The sequence below is a fragment of the Eptesicus fuscus genome, chromosome 15 (assembly GCF_027574615.1).
Source record: "Eptesicus fuscus isolate TK198812 chromosome 15, DD_ASM_mEF_20220401, whole genome shotgun sequence".
In the NCBI taxonomy this organism is placed as follows: domain Eukaryota; kingdom Metazoa; phylum Chordata; class Mammalia; order Chiroptera; family Vespertilionidae; genus Eptesicus; species Eptesicus fuscus.
In genome coordinates, this window is record NC_072487.1 from 22880344 (window position 1) to 22908037 (window position 27694).

The window sequence follows — 27694 nt, forward strand, 5'->3', positions numbered from 1 at the left end:
AATTTGAGAATGAGGTCTGTGCAAGTCAGTGCTAAAATCAAAGGATTTTTTTCCCCTAACAGATTTTGTTTCAGGAACATTTTTCTTCTTTATCCTCTGATGTGTTTTTTTTTCCTTTCTCTCTCTCTTTTTTAAATACAACACATTCAGTAAAGTTCTTCAGTGTTCAAATTTACGATAGAATTCAGAATAAAGGAAGAGAGGATGAGGAAAGTGCCTTCTTCACCAATTACTGTTAAAAAGCTCGAAGGATATATAGCCCTCAGCTGCTCCGTTGTACAGGCTACATTATCTACATTATGGATACTTGTGTACAACTCACCCCTCCAAGGTTAATCTACAGAGCAGTTGGCACCATGCCCAGCCTCTACAATGGTTCCAGCCTAATTACCTGTAATATTTAATTTTTGGGGAAAAAGATAATTTAGTAATATCCTATACAGTTATGAAAGAAAGAGATTTTTGCACATCTCCCCAGTCAACAAATAATATTAACTGAGTGTCCGCTGGTTGCTGAGTTCAGAGTTAAGTTACACTCCAGGAGACAGGATATTGGGCAACTTCTGTTGCCTGAGCTCAAAATAAGGAGTAGAGACAGTCATTTGCTCTTGAGGAGTTGGGAATATATACCATTCCACACCAAGAATAATGAACAGTCTAGAAAGAGCTGTCTATAGATGAATTTTTTAGCTAATAGATATTTAATGAGCATCTATTGTGTGCATGGCATTATTCTAGGCGCTATAGAAGATAAAAACATGAGTTACCCATGAGCTATGCTGTCCCCAAACTTTTCTGTTCATAAATATATACAATGTATATTTGCATACAGAACAGGGTGTGGCAAAGGTAGGTTTACCATGGTTTGTATGGAGAATACTACAATAATTAATGAATAATAACACAAGAATAAACTCACATGCAAATGTGAGCCTACTTTTGCCCCACCCTGTGTGTGTGTGTGTGTGTGTGTGTGTGTGTGTGTATGTCTAAATACTATTTAGTGCTACAACTCCAGTGTCATAGGAGTTCAAAGTTGTGAAATACTATTTCAGCCATTGTAGAAAGCATGGTGTGAGTGGGAAATATATGAATTTTGGAATTAGACTTCCCCCTGAATGAAGGCTCCATGTTTTACCACAATCATGAGGGCCATGGAGCACATGAGCCAATCAGACAAGTTTCTTGGAGTTTAGCACAGTCAACTATATCCAGGCCAGTTGTAAGCATCAGATGGGAGAGCATACCTGGTGAGTAGCAGGAAAGTGAGGGCTTTTGATACTCCTTTCTCTTTCAGCTGGGTTGATCAAGAAGACTTCCTGCAGGAAGTATCATTAGGTGTGGAACCAAATAGAAATACCTTAGATTTAAAAGTATATATATATTTTATTGACTTTCTACAGAGAGGAAGAGAGAGGGATAGAGAGTTAGAAACATCAATGAGAGAGAAACATCGATCAGCTGCCTCCTGCACATCTCCCACTGGGGATGTGCCCGCAACCCAGGTACATGCCCTTGACCGGAATCCAACCTGGGACCTTTCAGTCTGCAGGCTGACGCTCTATCCACTGAGCCAAACCAGCTAGGGCAGAAATACTTTAGATTTTTACCCTGCCATCCCATCTATACTTATAATAGGGTAATATGCAAATTAGTTGGGACGATGTCACTAAATGACCGATCAGCAGGAAAGCAGGGCAGCGAGCTACGAGTGGTAGAGAACTACAGGGGGATGGGGCAGCGAGCGGAGAGCTACAGGAGAGTGGGGGTAGCTAGCTATGACTGGCAGAGAGCTACGAGCAGCAGTGGGCAGGGTGAGGCAGCCAGCTGAGGCAAGCGAGCTACTCGCGCATGGATTCGTGTGCAGGGCCACTAGTAAAGAAATAAAATGGCATAAACAGTGTTACAAATCAAGATAAAAGGCATTAGATTAGGTTGGAGATGATATAAAAGAAGCAAAAGGAACAGATGTCCACAAGTCTCATGGTGAAATAGAATTGGAATTTTTAGATCCTCAGTTTTGTTCTAAGCCTTTTGACATCTCAGGAAATGTAGAATGAAAGTTTGTTACAGTTTTTAATAGTGATATGAGTAATAGTACAAATGTATTATTTCAGATTTCTTTTCCCCTGGCATACTTTATCTCTGAGTCCCTTGTATTAACATTGTATAAATATTTTCCCACTTGCCTCTTCATGGTGTTACTACTTTCTGAAGCCACCAACTTTTCTGTCTCCACTGACGTTTTTCTCTGTCCCTGTCTTTTCCTGGCCCTCTCCATATTTCTTCCTTATTCTATTTACTTCATCCTAGCAACTTATTTTTTACTTTCAAAAATGCATCTTTGTCCCTCATTCAGATAACTCCCTTTATCCAAATGCCCCATCTTTCTCTCTCTCCCTTTTTTTCCATGACATGACATGAAAGACTCTAAAATATTTTCTTGACTTCTTTTGCAACTGGGCTTCTGTCCTCACTGAAATTATTCTCATTACATCCATGACTTTTTGCCATCAGAGTCCAGTAGTTACTCTGCATTCTATTCCTGCTTCCATATTCTTGAGCGTTAATTTGATTTTATTGACCATGCTTTACTTAAAAATTCTTCCTTACTTTAAAAAGAAATGTTATTTTATTGTGGTAAGAACACTTAACATGAGACCTACCCTGTTAACAAATTTTGAAGTATATAATACATTATTGCTGACTATAGTTACAAGGCTGTACAGAAGATCGCTAGAGCTATCAATCTTGTACAACTGAAAATTTATGCATGCTGATTACTAATTCCCCTGGTGGCCAGCATTTCACTTTTTGATTCTATGATACTGACTACTTTAGATGCCTAAGTTTAGTGGAGTCATGCATTATTTGTCTTTCTATGACTGGTTTATTTCACTTACCACAATATCCTTAAGGCTTATCCATGTTGTTGCATATTACAACATTTCCTTTTTTTAAAAAAATAAAAGTGAAATAGTATTCTACTCTATGTATATACCACCACCTTTTCTTCATCCATTCATCTGTTGGTGGATATTTAGTTTGTTTCCACATCTTGGCTATTATGAATAGTGCTGCAGCGAACATGGGAATTCAGATATCTCTTCGAGATCCTGATTTCAACTCTTTTGGATAAATATCTAGAAGTGGGATTGCTGGCTCACATGGTAGTTCTATTTTCAATTTTTTTTTCAAGGAATTGCCATACTCTTTTCCATAGTGGTGACACCACTTTGCACTCACACCAGCAGGGTGCGAGGAACCCAGTTTCTCCACGTCTTCCACAGAGCTGTTTGTCTTTGGTTTTTGAGCATAGTCATCCTGACAGAAGCGAGATGATATCTCATTGTGATTTTGATTTGCATTTGCTGATGATTAGTCACATTGAGCCTTTTCAAATATGCCTGCTGGCCATTGGTATAGCTTCTTTGGAGAAAATCGGTGTCCTCCACCCATTTTAAGTCAGGTTATTAGTTATTTATTTTTATCGTTTGCTATTAACTTGAAGGAGTTCTTATAGGAGTTTCCTGTAGGAGATTAACCCCATATTAGATGTACAGTGTGAAGCCATTGGCTCCCATCCCATAGGTGGCCTGTTGATGGTTTCCTTTGCTGTGCGGATGCTCGTTCGTTTGATATAGTCCCACCTGCTTAGCTTTGCTTTTGCTGCCTGTGCTTTTGCAAACAGGACCCCTTTCTGGTAATCCAGGAACCTTTGTGGGGTTTTTCCCCTCATGACTCTTCTTTTTATTAAGTTGATTTTGGTTACATTGGTTAATAAGATCACATAGGTTTCAAGTGTACATTTGTATGATGCATTGATCTGTATATTGCCCACTACCCGAAGTCAAATCGTCTTCCATCACCATATATTTGGCTCCCTTTACCCTTTCCTAGCTCCCACCCTCTTCCTTCTGTGAGCCACCATACTGTTGTCTGTGTCTGAGTTTCAGTGATATACCATCCCACATATGAGTGAAGTCATATGGTTCTTCGTTTTTTTATGACTGACTTATTTCACTTAGCATAATATTCTCAAGGTTCATCCATGTTGTTGCAATGGCAATATTTCATCTTTTCTGTGGCTGAGTAGTATCTATGTCCATATCGTCTTTACCCAACCATCTATTAAAGGACACTTTGGTTGTCTCCATGTCTTGGCCACCATGAATTATGCTGAGATGAACATAGGGGCACATATATCTTTGTGAATAAATGTTTTTAAGTGTTTTGGGGGGTAGATACCTAGAAGGGGATTGCTGGGCCATATGGCGACTCTATTCTTAACTTTTTGAGGAATCGCCATACTGTTATCCATAGTGGCTGTACCAGTTTACATTCCCACCAACAGTGAATGAGGGTTCCTTTTTCTCTAACTTTTCCAACACTTTACCTGTCTTATTGATAATAGCCATTCTAGCAGGTGTGAGGTGTTATCTCAGTGTCGTTTTGATTTGCATTTCCCTAATAGCTAGTGAAGTCCAGCATCTTTTCATATATTTGTTGGTCATTTGTATGTTTTCTTAGGAGAAGTGTGTTCAGGTCCTCTGCCCACTTTTTAATTGGATGGTTTCTTTGTTTTGTGTGTAGTTGTATGAGTTCTTTATGTATTTTGGACATTAACCCCTTGTTGGGTTTGTTTTTTGGCAAATACCATTTCCCATTTGGTTGCCTTTTTGTGTTGTTGTCAGTTTATTTTGCTGTGCAGAAGCTTTTTAGTTTGATATAGTCCCATTCATTTATTTTTGGCTTTCCTTCCCTTGCCTTTGGGGTCAAATTCATAAAATATTCTCTGAGACCAAGGCCCATAAGTTTAGACCCTGAATAGCCAAAGCAATCCTGAGAAAAAAGGAATGAAGCTGGAGGATCACACTATATGACTTCAAATTATACTACAGAGCTATGATAATCAAAACAGTATGGTATTGGCAGAGAAACAGCCACATAGACCAATAAAACAGAATTGCGAGCCCAGAAATAAAACTACATATATATGAGCAAATAATTTTTGACAAAGGAGCCAAAACACACAATGGAGAAAAGAAAGCCTCTTCAATAAATGGTGCTGGGAAAATTGGAAAGCCACATGCAAAAGAATAAAACTAGATTATAGTTTGTCTCCATGGACAAAAATTAATTCAAAATGAACCAAAGAAAAGACCTAAACATAAGATCTGAAACTAGGTTACAATCACTTCTTGTTATTCTCAAATATGTGCCTTTGGAACAGCCGTCTCTTCTAGTGTCCAGACCAAAGTGCTCAATGACTGATTGTGCATGTTTCCCTATATGTTCCACAGCAACACACACTGTAACTCATTAACATTTCTAAAATTCGACTCATTTTCTTTTCTACCAAATTTCAGTTTTTCTCTATGCAAAAGATATCTTGGGGCTAGCAGAATCTACCCTGGGGGTTACCCTTGGTTAGAGTAGCTCATGAGTTCTTTCTAAAGAACTCTCTTTCTCATCCTCTACATATTCATTCATCGTCTCCTTTAAAGGTCTTTAGAATCTGCTCCCACTTCTCAGTTTCATTACTCTTATTTGGGTTCTAGATACTTTATTTCTTGCCTGAAATTGTGCAAAGACCTTAAGATTGCCTCTATTCTTTCCTCACTCTTTCTTTCTCAGATGCTATAAATGAGTACACTTCAGAAAAAAACAAACAAATCTGATTTCCTTAAAAGCTCTGTGTGCTCATTCCTTATATACTCATACTAGGGGCCCAGTGCACGATTTTGTGCACCTTGAAAGGAACTGTGGACCGCAAGGCTACGGTGGGCACAGGGGTGGGTCTCGGCCCATCCTCCAAATCCCTGCACAGCCCCTCCTGCCACGGCCCCGGTCCCCTGTCTGCCGGCAACCCTGCTCCCCCTGCTGCCACTCCCATGCATTGACGCCGACCTCACTCACACCTGCTGACAGCACGGAGCGATTGGGACTGGTGCCACCAGCGGGTTTGAGTGGGTTGGCGCCATCAGCAGATGCGAATGGTGGCTGCTGCCCAGATCGCCCCTCAGGAGCAGGGGGAGGTGGAGAATCCCTGAGGGGCAATTGGGGCTGCCAGCCACTGGTCACACCTGCTGACAGCGCCGACTGATCAGGACTGGCGCCGGGTGCCAGCAGAGGGTACGAGCGGTGGCTCCAGCGCCAGCACCGGGCGCGTGGGAGCGAAGAATTTTCAGTAACCACCAGAGGCTTGCCCCAATGACAGCGACCAGCACCCTGCCTTGGTCTGGTGCCCCTGCTTACCTGCCTCACTATCCCGCTGCAGCCTATGCCTGCCATGTTCCGCACATGCCCCCTGGTGGTCAGCCCATGTCACAGTGACTATTTGGTTGTTCGGTTGTTCCGCAGTTCGGTCTATTTGCATATTAGGATTTTATATATATGGATACTTTGTCATGTCTTCAAATGCTGCTCAGATACCAAGTATACCCAGTTTCCTTCATTTTCCTTTCTTCCAAGTGATATGCTGTCTCCTTTGCCAGGTCTCCCAAATCCACCCTTCAAACCTTGGTCATCTTTGCTCTCCAAACTATTTCATGCATCTTATCAGATCACCCTAAGAAGGGTTGGACAACTCTGTCTCTGTTATGATTGGTGTTTTGTATCGTAAACTTTTGCTTACACATCTCTCCCCCTAGTAGACAGTTGAATTTTTAAAATGAGTAATTTACTACTATAACCCAATATCTTTTTTTTTTTTTTTTTTTGCTTGACGCTCTCACAAACATTACTCACGAAAACAGGATGTCAGTACTCAGACATTGCTAGCCCAACTTCTCCACTTTACTTATGAAAACAGAGCAAAGAGGTTAAGTGATTTGCCCAAGGTCTCAATTAGTTATTGGCAACTGTAGGTTAAAACTCATTTTTTGCATGGGTCCAAACCTTAAGTCAGGAGTAAATCCCACTACATCATTATCATTTTCTCCCGGCCCCCTACCCACCTAGGTGCGTTGCCTTGTGATAAAGTGAGAAAAGTTTGGCCTTGGCTGTGAGCAGCCTGAGTGTTAATGAGTATGCACTGCCACGGAAGAGAAAGAAATGAGAAATCTTTCCGTTGAGGTTTTCAGCAGAACCAGAGTCTGGGTCTCCTGACACAGAGGTGCCACATTGAGTCCCTGGGGGCAGTTGTGACAGCTCCAGCTTCTGGGACAAGGGGCAGTGGGTGGAGGGCGAGGAGATGATGGAGGCGAATCTTGAGTGACCTTTGCCTCAGTGGGGATGAGCTCGGGGAGGGAGGTCAGCTGAGAGATTTCGAGGCGGTGGGGTCAGGGCACCGACGAAGGCGAGGCTTCCACTGCACCACGTTGTTGTCCTTGCTAGAGCTCAGGGGTCCCATCTTGTTCTCTACTCCAACTTTCTCCCGGTGCATGCGCCTTGTATTTATGTGGGTCAGGGACCCACTCGGCACACAGTCACAAGTGTAATTTAAACGCAGTAAATGCTCCCCCTTCACAAAGCGGAGAGACAAAGGACTAGCTCTCGGGCTATGGTTAGCTTTTCTGCAGCGTTTGTTTTCCCCACCTTTACAACTGTCTTGCAGGGTCTTGTGGTCTCTGAAATGATGTCATAGGTAATGGAGAGTTCAGGTGCAGTTTTAATACATCGATGGAGGCACCTAATTTATACTGCACCTCGTTCCAGAAAACTTTCAAGAGGCCTTGCGCTTCAATAGCTTGCAATTTGTTACATTTTAAGAGACGCCGCTCTAACGTATTTTTCTTTCTTTGCGGAATGTCCACATTCCTCCCAGGGAAGGTTAGAGGCCCCCTGTGCAAAGAGGCCTCAGTCATAACCACCCCTGGGTCATGGCCGTGACTGTATCCACCGCTCCGCAGAGTTTCTGTCGTTGCTCTTTCACTCAAGCACCTCGGGTCCTTTTTACAGTGACCGCCTGCATCTGAAGTTTCCTTTCAATTTAAATTCTTTTCCCTCTCCATATTTGCAAGGCCTGCTTTTGCAGCATATGGCTACAATTTAATAATGCAAAGCGTTTTCCTCCTCACAGCTGGAAAGCTGGGATTGTTCTGTATCACAGATAAGAGTGGACTGCTCCAGGCTCGTTAAAATCACTGAACTTTGCAGAAGCTAAGCTTGCTGGGTGTGTTGTCCTGTGAAAAGGCACCCAGGGGACCCTCACTTGCATGCTGGGAAGGAGGGGTCAATTCTATAGCAATATTTTGTAAGTGGAATAAAATACTTAAAAAAAATCTATCTGTCTGTCTGTCTATCTATCTATCTGTCTGTCTATCTATCTATCTATCTATCTATCTATCTATCTATCTATCTAGATATTCATCTAGGTATCTAACTACCTGAGTTTTAATGTTTCTATCTCATAGGATTATTGAATGTGATTTAAAGTTATTAGGCAAATCTACTAAAGTCTCATTTCTTCTTTCTTTTTCTGTAATTATAAGAGTATCAAGATATCAAGTAATTTAAAGCAATTACCTTTGTGGGGTAATTTGACTCTTGTTGGCTTTTATATAATAATGTCATTGATGGAAGAATTTAAGAAAAAAAGTCAGGTTTTGGTTTTCAAAGTTGTAACAAACCCTTTTGGGTCTTTTGACTTGTATTCTGCTCGTCAGGGACCTTGCACACTTTCATTTCATTTTATGTAACACAACTAGGGCAGACTCCTGTTTTCACTGAGGTATTTCTAAGTCTTGATCTCCACCCCCGTACCTTGAGCATATCCATGTCCCCATGGCATTCAGGAGGAAGAAAACCACTCGACTTTCAGATTTGTGCACTTGTTAATGACATGAGACAAACAGACATGATGTATTCTTTCATATATTATATGTTTCCATTTACATGAAATGTCTGGAACAGGCAAAACCATAAACATAGAAAGTAGATTAGTGGTTGCCGGGAGCTGGAGGGAGCTGGAGGGAGCTGGAGGGAGCTGGAGGGGGCGGGGGGATGGGCACGTGACTGTTCACGGGCACAGGGTTTCTTTTGAAGGTGATGAAAATGTTCTGGAATCCATATTAGTGATGGTTGTACAGCGTTCTGAATATACTAAAACCTGAAGTGTATACTTAAAAAGAGTATTTAGGTTATATCTCAATTAAGCTGTAGGTTTTTGTTCTTTCAGTGCCTATGAGCCATCTGGATAAAATGGTCTGGAACTCCAGGCTAGGATAGAGATCTGGGGTTTTTAACCTGAGGGTTAGAGACCTCCGGGGATCTGCAGAGGCTGGTACCTAGAAGACACATGGAGAGGGTGTGCGTGTACCTGTGTGTTTCTCTGAGCGCCCTGTGTCTTGGTGAGGTGCTTTACTCTGGTGAGGTGCAGAGGCCACGGGCAGGTTCGGATGACAAGTGACATGATGTAAGAATCAGTCTCCATTGTTTATTTTGTGGCGCTTTTTAAAAATGAAGTGGATATGGATGGACCTGGAGAGCATTATGCTAAGTGAAATAAGCCAGTTAGAGAAAGACAAGTACCATATGATTTCACTCATATGTGGAATTTAATCAACAAGCTGAACTACCAAGGAAAATAGAGACAGACTCATAGATAGAGAGCAGGCAGACAGCTCTGGTAGGGGAGGGGGATTTGGGGGTTGGTGGAGAGATTGAGAAAAAAAGAAAAAAGAGAACTCATGGTCATGGACAACAGTGTGATGATGGTGGGTGGGAAGGGTGGGTGGGTGGAGGTGGAAAGGGAATAGAGGGGAAAAATGGTGATGTAAAAAATAAAATAAAGAAAAATGAATTGGAATTTTAGTTGCAAAATTTGGTATTTTGAATTGCATTCATTTTCTGAGTTGAGCTACTTTCTAAGCAGTAAGCGAGGATTATAAAATCATCATTTCCATCAGGATCTGAAGCACTCGGCCATTTTATACTTGATGTTACAGTTGATGTCCAGAATAACCCATGTGATTACATTACCTTATATAGCGTCAACAGGTGAAGAAGGGAGTATCTGTGGGTTTTGAGAGAGCATGTAGAAAGGCAGATGGATGAGGAAAGGCCACTGATGGGGTTACTCTTAAATGAGAAAGACAGAATACTTTAAAAAGAAGATAGTTGGCACCCGGCTGGTGTGGTTCAGTGATTGAGCATTGACCTATGAACCAGGAGGTTAGATACCTGGTCAGGATACATGTCCGAGTTGCAGGCATGATCCCCAGTGGGTGGCATGCAGGAGGCAGTCAATCAATGATTCTCTCTCATCATTGATGTTTCTTTCTCCTTCTCTCTTCCTCTCTGAAATCAATAAAAGGTATATTTAAAAAAATAAGACAGTTGGTGCTGAAAAGGGTAATGGGATTAAGAAGTATACATTGATACAAAATAGTCATGGGGATGTAAAATAGAGCAAAAGGAATCCTATATAAGAAAGAGGGAATATTCAAATTAACCATCACACCATCGCAAAGATGGTGGTGCTCACAGATAATAAAGAGGGAATATGCTAATTGACTGCCACCCCCTCAAAGATGGTGGCACCCACAGCCACAAGATGGTGGCGCCCAGTCCCCTCAGCCCCGCTGGGGCAGCAGGCGCGTGGCATGGCTGGGCCCTCCCCCAGGTGGGTCCAGCTGCTCCGCACACCTGTCTCCAGAGTCCCCCAATCCCCTCAGTCCCCCAGCCGCCCAGGGCCGGCCCGAGGCGCAGGCAAGCCTTGGATGGTGGCTGTCCAGCTGCCCAGGGCTGCCCGAGGCTCAGGTAACCAGGGCCAGCCAAGGCTTGCGCTGCTGGCAGTGGCAGCAGCAGAGGTGTGATGGGGGCATCGCCTTCCCCTGATCTCCAGGTCCCCTCCCACCCCTGAGGGCTCCCGGACTGTGAGAGCAGGCAGGCCAGGCTGAGGGATCCCCCCCTCCAGTATAGTAAACAATAGTTAATAACTATGTATGGTGCCAGGTAGATACTAGAATTATTGGGGTGATCACTTTGGGCCTCTAGTATAGTCAATAATAGTTAATAACTATTTATTGGGCCTCTAGTATAGTCAATAATAGTTAATAACTATGTATGGTGCCAGGTAGATACTAGAATTATTGGGGTGATCACTTTGTAAGGTATATAAATGTCTAATCACTATGCTGTATACCTGAAACTAATATAAACTAGTATTGAATGTCAACTGAAATTCAAATTGAAAGAAAAATAGTTTCGTATTGGGGAAAAAAAGTAAAGAGTTGCCACTGAATCTTATTGCATTACTACTTTTAAAAAAATTGCATTCTGTCCCTTTAACTGGAGCACGTAGATTTTTAAATAATTGTCTCTAATCTCTGTAGCTAACATTTTGCCTTGGATGATATCCCTGTGATGTATTCATTATAAGTATTCATAAGTCTGTGGTGATCTCCACAATGTGCCAATATGATTATTTTATTTTTATAAAATTTCCATGGAAATAAAACAAAATATGTATTTTGAATGATATAAAGTTGGTCTTTGTCTAATAGTCATGTTCAGTTGTAAAAGAGATGCATTCAAAATTCTCTCTATGTATTTGTATTTTTTCAACTTACTTGTATTTGAATACGTTTTGTTTTATGCACTTTTCCACATGCATGTAGGGTTGGTGATTTCTTTTCTTCATTTATTGTGCCACTTATTCATTTGTAATGTTTTCTCTCCTGCTTATTGTAATTCATCTTATATTCCATCCTAACCTTTGCGGATTGACACTGTTTTTGTTTGAATTTGCCTGATTTCTCTTTGCCTACGAGTTTGTTTTCAACACTTTATTCTTGTTATCTTTTTGTCTTTTGGTCCTTGAAAATAGCTGAATTTTATTTGCTTGAGTTGATCTAATGTTCTTTGTGGGATTACTCAGTCCACTTACATTTATTGTAATGATTGATATACTTGATTTATGCTTTTTACTTTCCTTTATATTTATTATTTATTTTTACATCTTATGTCCTTATTTTTGCTGTCTTGATTAAGTTCCTATTCATTGTGTTTTGTTCTTTCTGTTAATTTGGAAGTTCTACCTTCCCTCTCCCTCTCTTGAAACACTGTCTTTATTAATATTTGAAAACATTATACAGTTTTTGTATTGACTTATAGGTATTATGATTATCATCTGTATTTTAGAGAAGAGAAATGTGAGGTGTAGGAAAGTTGCCTAATTTGCCTTAGTTTTACAGAGTAAATGGTAGAGCTGATTTTTTTTTAGTATAGTTTAACATAATTTAATTTACTTATATTAATTATAGCATTACATTATAATATAACTATAAAATAAATATAACCAACTTATAAACCATAAAATATTGTGCTAGTAAACTAAAAAATAGGAGCAAATTGATAATATTCTTGGAAAATATATAATAAAATTGTCTTAAGACCAAAAAACATGAATAGAATAAATTTCATGAAAGACTCAAAGGTATCGAAGAAGCTTCTCTGAAACAGATTCTAGGAAAATAATTTTGCCAGTGATCGCCGCCCCCCCCCCCCCCCGCCCCAAATTTTCAAGAACTTTTACTTTTTTTTTTTTCAGAAAAAAATGACTCTTATCCTAACCATTTTATGAAATATGCATATAATCCTGGTATGAAAACCTGACAAAATACAAAAATTCCCACAAAGGTATCCTAAATACATATAGAGAAGTAGGAAGAAACTGTTAGCAAACCAATGCAGCAGTAAATTAAAAGAGTTTTCCTCCATGGACAAGCAAAGATCATTTATTCTGGGAATTTAGTAATATACAACAATAATAAATGCTGTAAGGAAAAAATGGGGAATCTCTACTAAGGTAAAAAAAGCATTTAATAATATTCAATAATCATTCTGATTAGAAAATATTTTTAAAACTTGAGAAAAGTAGGAATAAGTGAATATATCAAATGATGAGAAAAAAATTAGATTCCAATTAATAGGCAACATTATCATTAACTGTGAAACTCTAGAAATAATCTAATCAATATTAGTAATAAAATATTCCTGCTAGTACAATTCCTATTTTACCTATATTTGAATGTTATGTTCAAATAAATAATGCATATGTATCTGAAAGATATTCAACTTTATTATAATTAAATAAATGAAAATTATAACAATGCTGTATTTTCTCCACCAACTCGCCACAATTAAAAACAAATCACTACTGATATGAGTGATATGTAGTTCTGGCAGCAGGGTGGTGACCTGGACCCACTCATGATCTGTTAGAGGGAGTATGAACTGGGACAAACCTTTATCAAAAGCAGCTTGGCAGTTTTTACCAAGACTTTAAAAGAGTCTATGTCCTTTGACCTCATAAGTCCACTTCTGGGAACTCCAGTCTAAGGAAATCATGAGAATTGCTGACAAAGATCTGTGTTCAAGGACGTTAATGGCAGTGCTATTTATAATATTTTTTTAAATGGTAAATAACATAAAACAAATAGGAGAATGGTCAAATAAAGTATCATATGTCCATGCAATGCAATATTACATAGGCATTAAAATCATGCTTTTAATAAAAAGATTTGAGAGAGAGAGGAAAGGGGTGGAAAGAGAGAGAGAGAGAGAGAGAGAGAGAGAGAGAGAGAGAGAGAAAGAAAAAAAAGAGAGAGAACCATCAATGTGAGAGAGAAACATCGATCAGCTACCTCCCATAAGCTCCCTGACCAGGGATCAAACCTGCAACCTAGTTATGTGCCCTGACTGGAAATGTACTCAGCCTTTTGGTGTATGGAATGATGCTCCAAACAACTGAGCCACCCCACCAGGATAAAATCCTGCTTCTGATAAACTATTTAATCTAAAGGAAAAGAGTTAATGTTTAATTAGTAAAAAGCAAGATACAAATTAATTTATATTTGATCTCAATTTTATAAAAACGCACATACACACACATATATACAAATCAGTTTAATGGATTAGTTAAAAAACGCTAAAAAACACAAATAACATTAATATAATAATGTTATATTATTACTAGAGGCCTGGTGCACGAAATTCGTGCATGGAGGAAGGAGGGTGTCCCTCAGCCCAGCCTGCACCCTCTCCAATCTGGGACCCCTCGAGGGATGTCCGACTGCCCGTTTAGGCCCGATCCCACCGAATCGGGCCTAAACGGGCAGTCGGACATCCCTCTCACAATCCAGGACTGCTGGCTCCCAACTGCTCACCTGCCTGCCTTCCTGATTGCCCCTAAATTGCTTCTGTCTGCCAGCCTGATCACCCCCATGACAGCCTGATTGATGTCTAACTGCTCCCCTGCCAGCCTGTTTGCCCCCAACTTCCCTCCTCTGTCAGCCTGGTCACCCCTAACTGCCATCCCCTGCAGGGTTGATTGCCTCCAACTGCCCTCCCTTGCAGGCCTGGTCCCTCCCAACTCCCCTCCCCTGCTGGCCATCTTGTGGTGGCCATCTTGTGTCCACATGGGGCCAGGATCTTTGACCACATAGGGGAAGCTATCTTGATCTTGTGTGTTGGAGTGGTGGTCAATCTGCATATTACTCTTTTATTAGATAGGATAGAGGCCTGGTGCACAGGTGGGGACCAGCTGGTTTGCCCTGAAGGGTGTCCTGGATCAGGGTGGGGTTCCCTTGGGGTGTGGAGAGGCCTGGGCGAGGGGGCCTATGGTGGTTTGCAGGCCAGCCACACCTCTGGTGACCCAAGCAGAGGCCCTGGTATCTGGAATTTATTTACCTTCTACAATTGAAACTTTGTACCCTGGAGCGGAGCCAAGCCTCCTGCTAATCCGTGGCTGCCGCCATTTCTATAATTGAAACTTTGTATCCTTGAGTGGAGGCCTGGGCCCACCAGAGTGTGTGGAAAGCTTGGCTTCTTCTGTTGCTGGGGAAACCCAATGGTAGCCATCTTGGCTGGGGTTAATTTGCATACTCGCCCTGATTGGCTGGTGGGCGTGGCTTGACGGGTGGGCGTGGCTTGACGGGTGGGCGTGGCTTGTGTAGCAGAGTGATGGTTAATTGCATATTACCTTTTTATTAGAGAGGATACTATCAGTGTGTGTTAAATTCAGAAAATTTCTGACTCTACCAGATCACTTATATCACTATCATGGATTTACATTGCATATGGAAGGATACCTAATTCTAAATCAGTGCTAGAATATTAACCTTGGCTATAGGCTGATGCTCAGTCTCTGTGCCAAGAATCATTATCTTTGCAATGATTAGTATATCTATTACACAGTCACAATTTCATCCTTAATCATGGACAGTTCAGATAAGTTGAAAAAACGGAAGATAGAACTATGTTTTAAAACACAGCTACCAGACATTCACCAAGGGTTAGTTGTAGTAGCTGAAATATAAAGTTTGGCAAAGAGCTAGTGTGAAATACTCTTATCTTCTCCTTCTTTGCATCCATAAAGCAAAAGATTTAGACATCTTTTACACTCTGTTGAAGGAAGTGAACAGTTGGAATCATAAAGACTAGATACCTAGTCTCCCGTTCTTTCTCCACAGCAATGCAAGAAAACCAACAGGAAACAGCCATGTGAAAAAAGTGGAATCAGAGGTGTTTTTATCCAATGTCCTATTCAGGGATAATTCTTAATTCTAATAAGGGTCTTTCTAGCCAGAAACTCCCTACTTCTGTAGACACAAGTTTTGCCATCTGTAAAATGGGAACAGTATGACAACTTGTAGGCATTACCTGAATTTAATACTTGAGAAGATCTTAGGGCAGTAACTTGGCATGTGTTGGTTATTATTACCTCTGTAAAGTGTCACATTCCTTCCTGGGACATTTCTAATTGGATGACAACTCTGCTTATGGGGCCACCAAACAGTTGCTGGGACTATGCAGAATAAATCTAATCCACCATCTACATTCCCAGTCCTCCAAATACTTGAAGACAGCTTTCATGAATTTAATAACAGCTTTCTGTGGCTTATTTATTTTTAATTTCAAGAATAGAATACAGTAGACTATAAAAATGAGCGTTATCAGTCTTCCTTTGGATTTTCTATGTAAATGTTGTTTAACATTCAAATGGTGCTGATTATAATTTGAGATATTAACAGTTAGATATGCCATTGTGTCCCTCTGTTATTGTTTGTAAAGGAGGTTAAACACTATATTAACTTCTGAGTAGTGATTTATTGTTGCTTTTGTTAGAGAAAAATGAACAAAGAAGTAACATCATATAATTTGATATTGCCTTTGAGGGTTTTCAGTTTGCAGAGGTCTTCATTTCCAACTCAATTTCAGTTTTTAAAAAGCAAACATGTGGTGTAAATACAGCATCCTGTGAATGCCGAGTTGCTCTTTGCTTCCTGGCTTAAGCTGTTGTGTAATAGTGCTCGGTAACCATTAAACAGCTGCTCTGCCTCAGAGATGCTCATATTTCCTTTGGTAGATGAAGAGAATTTACTACACGAATGTCTCCAAATTGCTTTAAGATCTCTTGGCCCGTGCATCAGCCATTTAGACTCACAGTGGTTTATGGGACACGTGAGCGCCATGTTTCTGGAGGCCCCCACAGCCCGGAGGTTCCAGCAACAACCTGCACTTTGCTGAGCCTCACTCTCCTGCGTTATCCCAGGGCTCCTGATTCCTGCACGATCCTCCCCACTTATTTGGACAGAGCCCTTAAGTGTTATTTCTTATATCATGGGAGCAAGCACTGTTCGTTATCCAAGTGCCATCCATTTCTTTTCTTCACTTTGCCTCATCTTGGGTAATGCCTACCTATTGTAAAGGCTGTGCTGCGTACACACATGCATGACAGGCGGTAGCCCTCTGCTTCAGGTGCGTCTCCCAGGCTATCCTGACCCCCCACGCACTCTTATAAGGTCATTGTCAGTAGACAGTGCTCATCCTCAGAGTCTCCCTATGTTCCAAGCAGGAGTGGAAGCCAGTGGGATCCATGGTGTTGCATTTCTGTCTAGTGCAGTGATGAGCAACCTTTTGAGCTTGGTGTGTCAAACTTCGCCAAAAAACTGAGCTTAACTCGGGTAGTGTGTCACTTTGAGGAAAAAACTAACTCCAAGACTATAGTCGCAAATGTTTCATCCTCAGGAGCAGCAAATGTTTCATCCTCGGCATGCGGCCGCGTGTCATCAGAAATGGCTACGCGTGTCAGTGCTGACACGCGTGTCATAGGTTCGCCATCACTGGTCTAGTGGGTGCTAAAGCAGTTCTGACATATTTTCAATGCCTATCATAGTTTTAGTAAAGTAACTCGTTCAGTTTTTCTTGTAGATTCAAATTCCTTAGAACTTGGAAAATTGGGGGTGGGGAACACCCGGCTACATTCTGAATTGCCTTCCCTTGCCTATGGCATAGTATTTATCTGTGCGCCTTACTGTCTTCCCACTGGTAGGATTAGCTTGAGGTAGCACCTCCCTCCCTTATGAAGCTCTTAGCAGATCCATACCTGATTCCATCTTAATAGGCACGACTGAGAAGCAAATGGAGCCCTGACTACTCATCGGAGTAATATGGAAATGAACTTCAGATGATATGTACATATTGAAATGTTATTATGTATTAAGATGATGTCATTTATATAAATACTAGAGGCCTGATGCACGAAATTCGCAGCCCCGGCTTCGTCTGGAAGGACATCCAGAAGGTCATTCGGCTGTCTGGTCTAATTAGCATATTACACTTTTATTATTATAGATACTGAAATGTTTATTGCTTATTCACTTATTCCTCAGATTTTCTTAACAACTATTTTTGAACTCTTACTCTTTAAACTCTTCTAGTTTCTTGGTATTTATTTGGTACTAAATGCCTAAAGTTTTACACAATGAAGTCAGAAATACAATCTGACTAATCATTACTCTTTCCCATTCTACCCAAAAGCCTAAATAAAACTTTCAGCAAATGAGTTCCCAGAATAACAATACAGTCATCCTTCAATCTTGAGCCATCTAAGTCTGCAGTTATAAAATTACTAAAATGTTCTTTTGTGATTCCCTCTCAGTAAGTTGCATTTTAAAATTTTGTTCTGTAAGCATTTATTTAATACTTTCTGTATATAGAGGTGCTGAGCTAGTTGTTTGGCAGCTACAGAGATGAGCAAAAACCCAGCCACTCCTTCAAATAACCCAGCTGATAATCCATCAAGAACCACAAGACCTGAAAACAGTTATCTTGGAAAACTCGAACATCCAAAGTGATGTAGAATAAGTACACACTAGGTTCTGGGTGGATGGAGAAGAAAGAAATTGGTTGTAACTGGCCCAGGGGTTGGGAGCAGACTGTGGAGGGGATGGTGGTTGAGCTGGATACTGAAGAATGAGAGGAGAGCTGCGCAGAGTGGGCCTTCTGGTCAGAAGGGAGCTGCCTGAGAAAGGCATGAGGACAGGCATTTATAGGGTGCAGCTGGATGAGGACAAGCAAGCTTGTCTGGTTGTTTAAGCACATGAGCTGTAGTCATGATAAATGAGGTCTAAAATAATATGTATATAAGTCCATATTAACATATTTACCACACATAAAATTTCATGTGCACTATCATATAAAAGTACATCTTATTGTACTTTAAAAACAACAACAAAAACAACAGAAATCTTTGTGTTCAATGATAGTCTCCAGTGATTCAGAAAATTAGAAATATCTTTATCCTCAACCACACAAAGGGAGTCAATGTCTTTTTTTTTTTTTTGATCTTCATGTCTTTTAGCACCTTGTTCAGTGCTGGCTAATCTAGTTGCTCAATAATCACTGAAATGAATTCAATCTGGTGAAATATTAATTGCTCAACATGTAGGAGTTTTTTAAAATAGAAGTACATCAAATGGGGACATTTTGTTATTATCATCTTAAGAGTATATATATATATATATATATATATATATATATTTTTTTTACAGTAATGACTTAATATGAAGCCTAAGTATTATCACCAGCTGGGATTTCATACTTTCTTCTCTCTCATTCTTTCATCCTTTTTCTAAAGAAGGTGGATAGGTGGGTATAAAACAGTGTTCAGACATACGCGACTCCTCAGTTCACAACAGTAAAGCATATATTATAATTAAATGATTTTCTGTCTTTTCATGCTCTGTATGGTTAAAAAGGGTTTGGTAACATTTATTCTGGTAAGATCTCTAAATGCAGATTTACAAATAATTTGAGTGTCTAGAATCCAGTGTGTATAATGCAGTGTATGGGTGATCATTGGCCCCAGTGGCCAGTTTGAACTTATGAAATCAGTGCCTACCATGGCTTTTCTATTTTCATTTCACTTATTATCCATAACAATTCTATGATGTAGGTAATTTTATTGCCTCTAATTTATAGACGAGGGATCTGGGGCCGAAAGAGCCTCATAACATGTTCAGGATTCCACCCTGGTCAATGGTGGTTGGGAGTCGAATCCCAGCTCTTTGACTTGAGTGCTTCATGTTGTTACACCACCAGTGCCTCACATCTGGCAACGAATCCCCTCCCTTGGTCAACCCTAAAGCTTTAAGTGAAATCAGATCAAATTGACAGTCTTTGGAATCGAGAGTTTTTTCCTGGAAGTATTTGAATTCTGAGGCTTTCAGGCTCTTTTTGATCTGTCCGTGGGGCAGCAGAGAGTAACCATATTCCTTCTTCCTAAGTGTTCTCTTCCTCCTCACATCATTACGCCTCTTTGTCGTAGACGGGGGAACGGGGGGCAGGGCCAGTGTTTGTGGGAGTCCTCAGGTCTAGGTGTAGATACAGCTAGACCAGCTGCCACACAGGCCTGGTGGACCCCATACCTGGAGGTCATGGAAGGGTCATGTGGCATTCCTTGGAGCCCTGCAATCACCACTGTGTGCTAGAAAAAGTGTCCAGTTCTTGAAATGAAGGGGACCCGGGGGAATAGTAGCGAGGGTGAGAAAGCAAGGAGATCAGGTGAGGTATGGTAAAGGTGCGCGGAAATTGGTTGATGCAAAGTATTTGCTGTAATGTACAAGTTATGCTTTTGTGTGATTCATGGCCCGGGAACGAGGGTGGGGGTGCTGGTAATGGCAGCTCACTTTTCTTTAATCAGGGAAGGATTTGTGAAAGAACAGTGGTTGCAAGAGATCTTTGAAGTAATTCCAACAAGGTGCTAATTGTGGTTGTGGTTTTCCTTTTTCTTTCTCTCTCTCTTTTTTTAAATGGATGGACTTTCGTCTCCCAGATGCTACCAAGCTGAATGCATGTATGAGAACCCCTAAACCTTCCTTCTCCATGGGTGGGCCATGGCAAAAGCACTGTACCAATTGCCCTGTACATTTAGAAAGTTAAAAAATTATCTTAGGCGATGATTTAGCATCTAAACTTTTTTACTTTTGCTTAAACAGACCCAGTTTGCATTCACAAGTTTTGCCTTTACGTGTTTTTGTTGTAAGCTCACTTCTTTTTGTGTGTGTGTGTGTGTTCTAACCTTTGGTTTAAAAACACTTGAACAAATTCTAGTGTTTAATCATTTATTTGCTTCCTGCATATGTTGATCTTTTCCCCCTTTGTGTCTCTTTTCAGGATACCTTGAAGATAGTTTTGTAAAATCTGGAGTCTTCAATGTATCAGAGCTCGTGAGGGTATCCAGAAGTAAGTAAATAGTTTTCTTATTATTTAATTTTGCAGTGAGATTTAAAATATTTTACATTTTGAACCTTAAATACAGTTTGAAGAGTAACTATATATTAGGAGAAAATGAGCTTTAAATTCTCTGACTTTTGATGAAATCATTAGTGAATATATTCTGTCTGATTTTCTAAAACATTTGCATTTAAATCATTAAAACTTTTTGTTACACAAAAATAATTTTGGGGTTGTTCTGATTGCCTTGTTACTGGTATTCACTTAATTCACTGTTCTCTCTGTGACCGTAGATGGTCATTTTTATCAAAGGAAGTGCGATTAATTAAATGTACTACGTATTGTTATAATAACCCACATAAGTTTCCTGTAGATAAGTGCTTTTTTATTTTACTGACATTTTGGTGGGAGCTTGGAGATGTACAGGATATACACGCTAATGTGCAGCATGTAGAGGGATGCAGAAATTAGCTTTGCAGATTGCAGTTGGATATAGATAGAAAGCATTGTTATCCCAAACAATATCCAATTGTTTTAACTGCCCACCTCACCTGAGACACCATTCTTGGCAGGCCGGATGAGGTGTTTCTTGGGTAACTTCACCTGGCCAGCTAACTAAGCATGGGGAGTGTTTCCCCGATAAACTCGCTTACTTAGAACTAGTGTGTGCAAATATATATCTAAGACGCAGCTCTTAACGCACCGATTGCATTAAAGGAGGTGACTCATGTCTTGTTGCTCTCTCCTCTGCGGTAGCTTCTTTATGTAACTTAGACGGGTGTGTTTTCACCTGACACTTTGATGGAGAGCCTTACAGTTCGGAATGATGCTATACAGATAATGTAGGGGCACTCTGGTTCTTGTTTAAATTGTGTTCTTCATTTGGGTCACATTCAGAGGTCGGGTAAGATTTATGGTGATCCAAAAGAACAAACTGGGAGTGAGTTCCTGAGGATAAAGAGTAGGCAGTGCTTTAGAGTTGTGTTCAGTGAAGGAATCTCCAACCTAGTAGATTCCTATGTCTTTTGAATCATAGTTTCTTAAAGAGTTCCAGTTTCTAAAGCGGCCAGTGCAAATAGCATGATTCTCAGAGAGTTATGTACATGCACCTTTAAAACTTTAAGTAACTTATCCTTTCTGACGTGATGTTCCAGTGGATAAATGTATACCGCAAAGACTTCTGTCATAGGTCTATGTACTTGGGGGCAGCGTAAACCAAAATCTAACATCCTGTAGCTCCAGGGTTCAATATTTGCTGGGGAAGAGGATTCTGATGGTTTACTGGTGGACCAAGGCTATGAGGCTTGTGTGCTTTTCCTGACCAGACTGTGGTATGAAGGCCTTTGACATTTGAAAGTTCCTTTATGTTGATTTTTTAATTTGGAGAGGAAACTGCCTGACTTACTTTCACTTTTGGGCATCATGCAAAGAAGGGGTATTTGGAGGTGTGTGTGTGTGTTTTCTCCATAGTGTTCTTTAGAAGGGAAGCTGTGCTGCTAACAGTTATAAGACATTATGAAATTACTTGTTTAAATTTCCTAAGTTCCAAGATACATTTTCATCTTTCTTATGAGAAGCAGTGGAGTCATCAATCAGGAAATGTGATTAGCTCCTCATCACAGGTGACATTATGCTGGATGCCGTAGAAGGAGAGCCATGTTAGAACTGTCAAAAGCCTAGAGGGACATTTTGAAAAATTTGAAACATTAAAAAAAAAAGATTAAAAATTACTTTTCTATAACAGTTCAGAAACGAGGTAAATTTAACATACTTCACTCATTCTTCCTTAATTCATACTGTCATTTCTGAGAGGTTTTTGTGTAATCTGTTACAACAAACATTACTGATTTGCAATTAGTCCATTGATTATCCACATTCATTCATTCATCTATTCAACAAACATGTATTTTCTTCTCTGGATGTAAATGGGTGTCTCCGAAATGCTTGAGAGATGATTCTCCTACGCATTTTGATATCTCTACATTATAATCTTATTTACACAATTGAACTTTATTGTGGGTGAAATAAGGGTTTGCTAAGTAAACATAAACTTCGGCGCAACCCTCATGCTGTATATCACAAATTCCGACTTTTTGACAGTATGTTAATGGTTTCTGTCCTCCGGGGTTTTACGATCATATGACCCACTAATGTGTATGTTGACTTTAGCTAATGAAGCTATTCAGTTTTAGGATAGTGATCTTTCTGTCGAAGGATATTATCTCCATCTTAGAAGTTGATTTAGGATCAGCTTTTGGAGTGAGAAGAACAATAAGAGAGATTAAGGGCTGGCCTCTAACCCGTGGAATCGGCGATTCTTGAGAGCTTGGTTTCTGAGAGGATATTGGCAGCCTCTTGAACATGATTTGCAGCTCCAGGCTTCTTGCCCCTCTCTGGGAGACGTGCTAACACTGATCTTTGTGTCCGAGGGAAGTTCTCTCGGAGGCTTGTAGACAGGAATCTGTCTGGGACTTGCTGTTCTCATACACTTCGTCATTAAATACATTTTGTGGGTGTGCTGTTTTAGAATTTGGCCACGTTTGTTAGTAATCCGCTTCCCTTTGTGGAGTCTCCCAGTTAATGTCAGAATGCACACTAAATTTGTACTCGCGTGTACATTTGTAGACAGGTTATTTTTATTGCCGATTTGATACTTTGGAATAATCTTTCTGGACAAAATTTAGAAAATAATTTCTGAAGGTTTTTTTTTATTATCATTTCACTATAAATGACACCTCGTATGTTTATGGTCAAGCAGCCTGTACTGACCATCAGGCCATATGTATTGCACAGAAATTGCAGAGCTTTGCCTAAATATTGCATGAGCTTACTAAATGGCACAGTGTTTGTGTACAATATAACCTATGTTTCCTGTTAGCAACTCAGATATCGGAGTTGTATCCGTTACTGTTCCAGGGGCTGGACAGATTGCTTGCTTTCACCGAGCCACGCAAATGCCTCCTCCTATCACATGCCCTTCTTCCCAATGTCACATAGAACAAGGTTCTAATAATAAACGTCAGAGCATGTGGTTACTGTGGGATTTCTTACCTTGCATTTTTTTTAACCTCCGGTGTACCTCAAGCCACAGCAAGCAGCTGCATTTTAGCTTTCCAAAGGATTTAAGCCATTAGGCACAGTTACACATGGAATACAAAAATGTCCTGTGTCAAAGGAGGCTAATGTGAGGTACATATAACATGAACAGTCTAACAGAAAGCAGAAGCTCGAGAACTTTGGAGCTGAAACGAATCTCGTATGTAGTGATTTATTTAATTTTCAGTAGGAAAAGGAAGTTCGTCATCGTATAGTCCTTGGTCCTTCTCTGCGCTCTAAGGCCTTGCCTCAGGTTCATACTTTCATAAAAACATTTTAAGTTAATCTTGGCCTATGTGGTATCGGAATACAATTCAACGGATGGTGAACACATTTCAATTGTTTATAAAAAATTCTGAGTAAGAAAAATTCCTTGAAAATCTGTGGTCCCTTCGAAATTTTACTGGTATATTCAACCCGAGGCAGCTAGGAGAGGCAGGAAACAGACCTTGTGTTCTTAGAGTGAGTCTCAGGGGCTCTCGAATGTCGTTGCCACTGCACAGGGCACACACTTTCTCTCCTTAGGGCCTTTGAGGTCCAATAAAAGCAGGCGAAGAAATGGAAACTATGCCTAAGTTTTGTCCTTTGACACCAACCTGTGTCTGGTCTCCAGCTTGTATATTATCTCTGCCCACGACTTCGATCCCTATGTAAACCCTGTTTAAAATGACCCCCCTTCAATACCTTATTCATTCTCCGAGGTCCAGTGCCATCTCTGGCTTTCCCACAGATTTCTTGGACCATTCAAGCTTGTATTAGATTCTTCCTCCCTTGAAATCCTACAGCATTTTATTGATCAGGTCATTTCATTATTTGGACAGTTTCATTGTCGTCTGCATTATGTTGGTATTTATGTTTTCATGAGTGTTTTGTTTGCCCACCTTGTTGTCCAGTATGTTTCAAGGACCAGGACTACCTTAGACTATTTTGTATCCCTTGCAGCACCTGCCAGTAATGGACACAATCAATAACTTGTTGAATGAACAAATTTTCAGCAAGTAGGTTCATTTATACCTCTTCATCTGCTCTTAGCATGTTTTTGAACTGTTTTATCTTTGCTGACCACTTCAGTCTGCAAGGGAGGAAACTTGGGGGAGAAAGGAAAGAAACTCATATTTATTGAACACCTATTATGTACCAGGCATAATATCACATTTGACCTCTTTTATCCTCAAAATAATCATAGGTGGTAGGTTATTATTCTTCTCATTTTACAGTTCAGGAAACTGAGGCACATATCTTATAAGTGGTAGAGTAAGTTCAAACTAAAAGGCTCTCTGGCTCCCAAGACTGTACTCATTCTAGCACAACCTCACAGATTTATTCAAAATGTCTAGAAACAAATGTTTTAATTTAAACAAATGTGCAAAACCCAACACAAATATACAAAAATCTCAGTTCATGATATATCAGCAAAATAAAAAAGATATTTTTACAAAAAATTACCTTAACATATGAAACTCCATGTACATATTTTACATAATGTATTAAGTTATAGCATAAACACTTTTTTAGAAGACAAAACATAATTATTGAGAAAAGCTATACTAACCATTCCTGTGAAATCTAAATATCTGTTTTGAGGGGTGGGTAAATCTTGGCTTTCTTTTTTATATTTTAAAATTTTTCTTATCTACTTGCCACAATACAGGATTTATTTATATCAAATAATCATCAACATCATGATTTCTAATCCATTCTTATATTAAAGTTATTGATTCTATATTGACTATAGAATACTATTTGGTATTTATTTATGAAACTGTTCTATATTTATTTAACGATGATTTGACTTTTGTGAGTCAGCTTCATACAAAGCACATTGCTCCAATGCACCGTAGACTAGTGGGGTGACAGAGTTCGAGCAAATACAAATGCGTTAGTGAGAAAGGTTGGGGAGTTGGAGTTGGGGGAGAGGTACTCAATAGTTAGAGCTTGAGTGCCTCCAGTTTGCAGACTTGAACTTTGGTATCAGGAGGAAGTTTTCAAATCCTGGCACAGCATATGGTTGATATTAGAGTCTTAAAAGTAAAGAGAGTTTTCCTCCTTGCCCAGAGGCTTGGAAAGTATTAGATTATTACATTTGAATAAAGATGACAAGTGTAAAGGTCAATCCCAATGTTTCATTTGTTTTATTCCTCAGCACCCATAACCCAGGGAACTGGAGTCAACTTTCCAATTGGAGAAATCCCAAGCCAACCATACTATCATGACATGAACTCGGGGGTCAATCTTCAGCGGTCGCTGTCTTCTCCACCAAGCAGGTAACTGAGAGAGAAGCTGCTCTTGTCTTCAAGTATGTGTGCAAGTCGGTAGGGAGGGAGGTATGCAGCTAGAGAGGCAGGAGGGTACAGAATAGGGGGAACAAAGCAAAGAGTGAAAGAGTTTTTGCTGATTTCACGCAGATTTTTTTTCATCTTTTCTGGTGAAATTTATTTTGACATTTCAAAATTAAATGTAGTAATGGTTATTCAAAGCATTTTAAAAAATTGGGGCGGGGGAGTGACCAGGGAATTATGAAAATGTTATATGATTTTTTTATCCTGTTCTGTGGAATATTGTGACTTTTGTGCTGTTCTGTGAAATATTATAATTCTACAAGTTAGCTAATTCTTTTGACAACTTTAAAAATGATGTTGCCTTGGCAACGAACCCTGGTTTATGATTGATCCATCCTGGTAACTTTTACCCTAATACCAAAACCCAGCCTGGGGACAATGAAACATGAAAAATAAAACGTGTCATTTACTTACACTTAAAAGCAAAGGCCTTATTCTAGGCCAAAGTTTGCCAAGTTCTTCAATTAGTCAATATTCCTTAGTAATTGAGTGAACTCTCAGTTACCAATGAAAATTCTACACGCTCTGAGATTAGGCTTAACCAGCCTTCTTTGTAGAAGAACTACAGCTAGATTACTTTACTTTTTGGTTCTCTGTTGACATTCTCATTTTTCTCTCTTGACCTTCTTATTCTAACTTTCAGTCTCACAGGCGTTTAAAAAGAGGTTTTCTATTTAAATGAGGGATAAATCGCTTAGAAAGTCATTGCACATAGGATTTCATTATATGTTCCACTATTGCAGAATGGTAGAAGAGGATTGAGGTAATGAGAATGAAAGGTGAATAAATAGTACAGCTTTGTTGGTTTTCTTTTTGAGTTAAATCTTCAAAATATGAAGACCCATTTCATTTCCAGAGAATTAAGTATATCTATGATCAAATATAGCGGCATACATGGATTCCAGAGCAAAACATACATTTTATAAAATTAACTTTTTAAAAATAAAAAAAACAGGCTAATTATTTTTCTATGCTATTTCTTAATGAAAGTTGATGGCATTTCAATTAATTATGGGGCTATGAACATTTGTATGTTTAGTATCTAAGCTTAATTTTATGGTCAAACTGTATTTTTATATAGTTAGATTGCATAGCAAGATAATTGGGTTTATTATCACTAAAATAGTCTGTGACATTGTGAGATCTTAAAATGATTTAATTTTTCTAAATTTAAAGAGTGAACAGTAATTTCTTGTTTTGTCTGATGAATCAGTATATTGTCAACATAGAGTGTCCATTTTCTTATGAAAATCTTTTCTCCCTCATTTCAAGTTTTCTGTATTTACTGCTGATTCAGAGATGGGATAATGAAATTATAGGAGGGTTTTAAAAATACATATTCTAACTTTTGATACCATAAAACCATAAAAAAGAAACGAAAGAACTATTACTTACTCTCAGAGTGGGTTGGTATGGATAGAAATTGCCTCCTTCTGCATCGTGTTGATGCTGGGTGACCTGTGAGTCAAATATTAATCACAGGCATAGCTATGAATATGCCCAGACGTACACATGCTCCAGGTTTTGGAAACATAGCAAGAGCACAGCTTCCTTTGTGTCGGACTGTTTCCATCAGTAGCATGCACTGGGCAGCTCCCTGAATTTCTCCACGTTTGTCTCCCCACGTGAAAGAAAAGGGAGGATTGGTTTCTGTGTAGGAGTCTGGAGGCCCAGTCCAGGTCTGAAATCCTATGACATTTTGTTTGTCACTTCATTAAGTTAATCAGAAGGGTTTTTTGTTGTTGTTGTTTTGTTTTAGTTTTTGCCTTGATAGATATGAATAGGGACTTTTG

At 39.7% G+C, this 27694-nt stretch overlaps 1 protein-coding gene across 14 annotated transcripts in view; it reads left to right on the forward strand.

Annotated features, from left to right (window-relative positions):
- NFIB (nuclear factor I B) overlaps positions 1-27694 on the forward strand; it is a 231906-nt gene that overhangs the window by 146808 nt on the left and 57404 nt on the right. For 13 of the 14 annotated variants that reach the window (XM_008145018.3, XM_054727164.1, XM_054727165.1 and 10 more), the window contains 2 exons: positions 20407-20475; positions 25706-25826. In XM_008145018.3, coding sequence (XP_008143240.2) covers positions 20407-20475; positions 25706-25826 — 190 coding nt within the window. The remainder of the gene's footprint in view (positions 1-20406; positions 20476-25705; positions 25827-27694) is intronic. The other variant, XM_054727166.1, reaches the window with a different exon arrangement.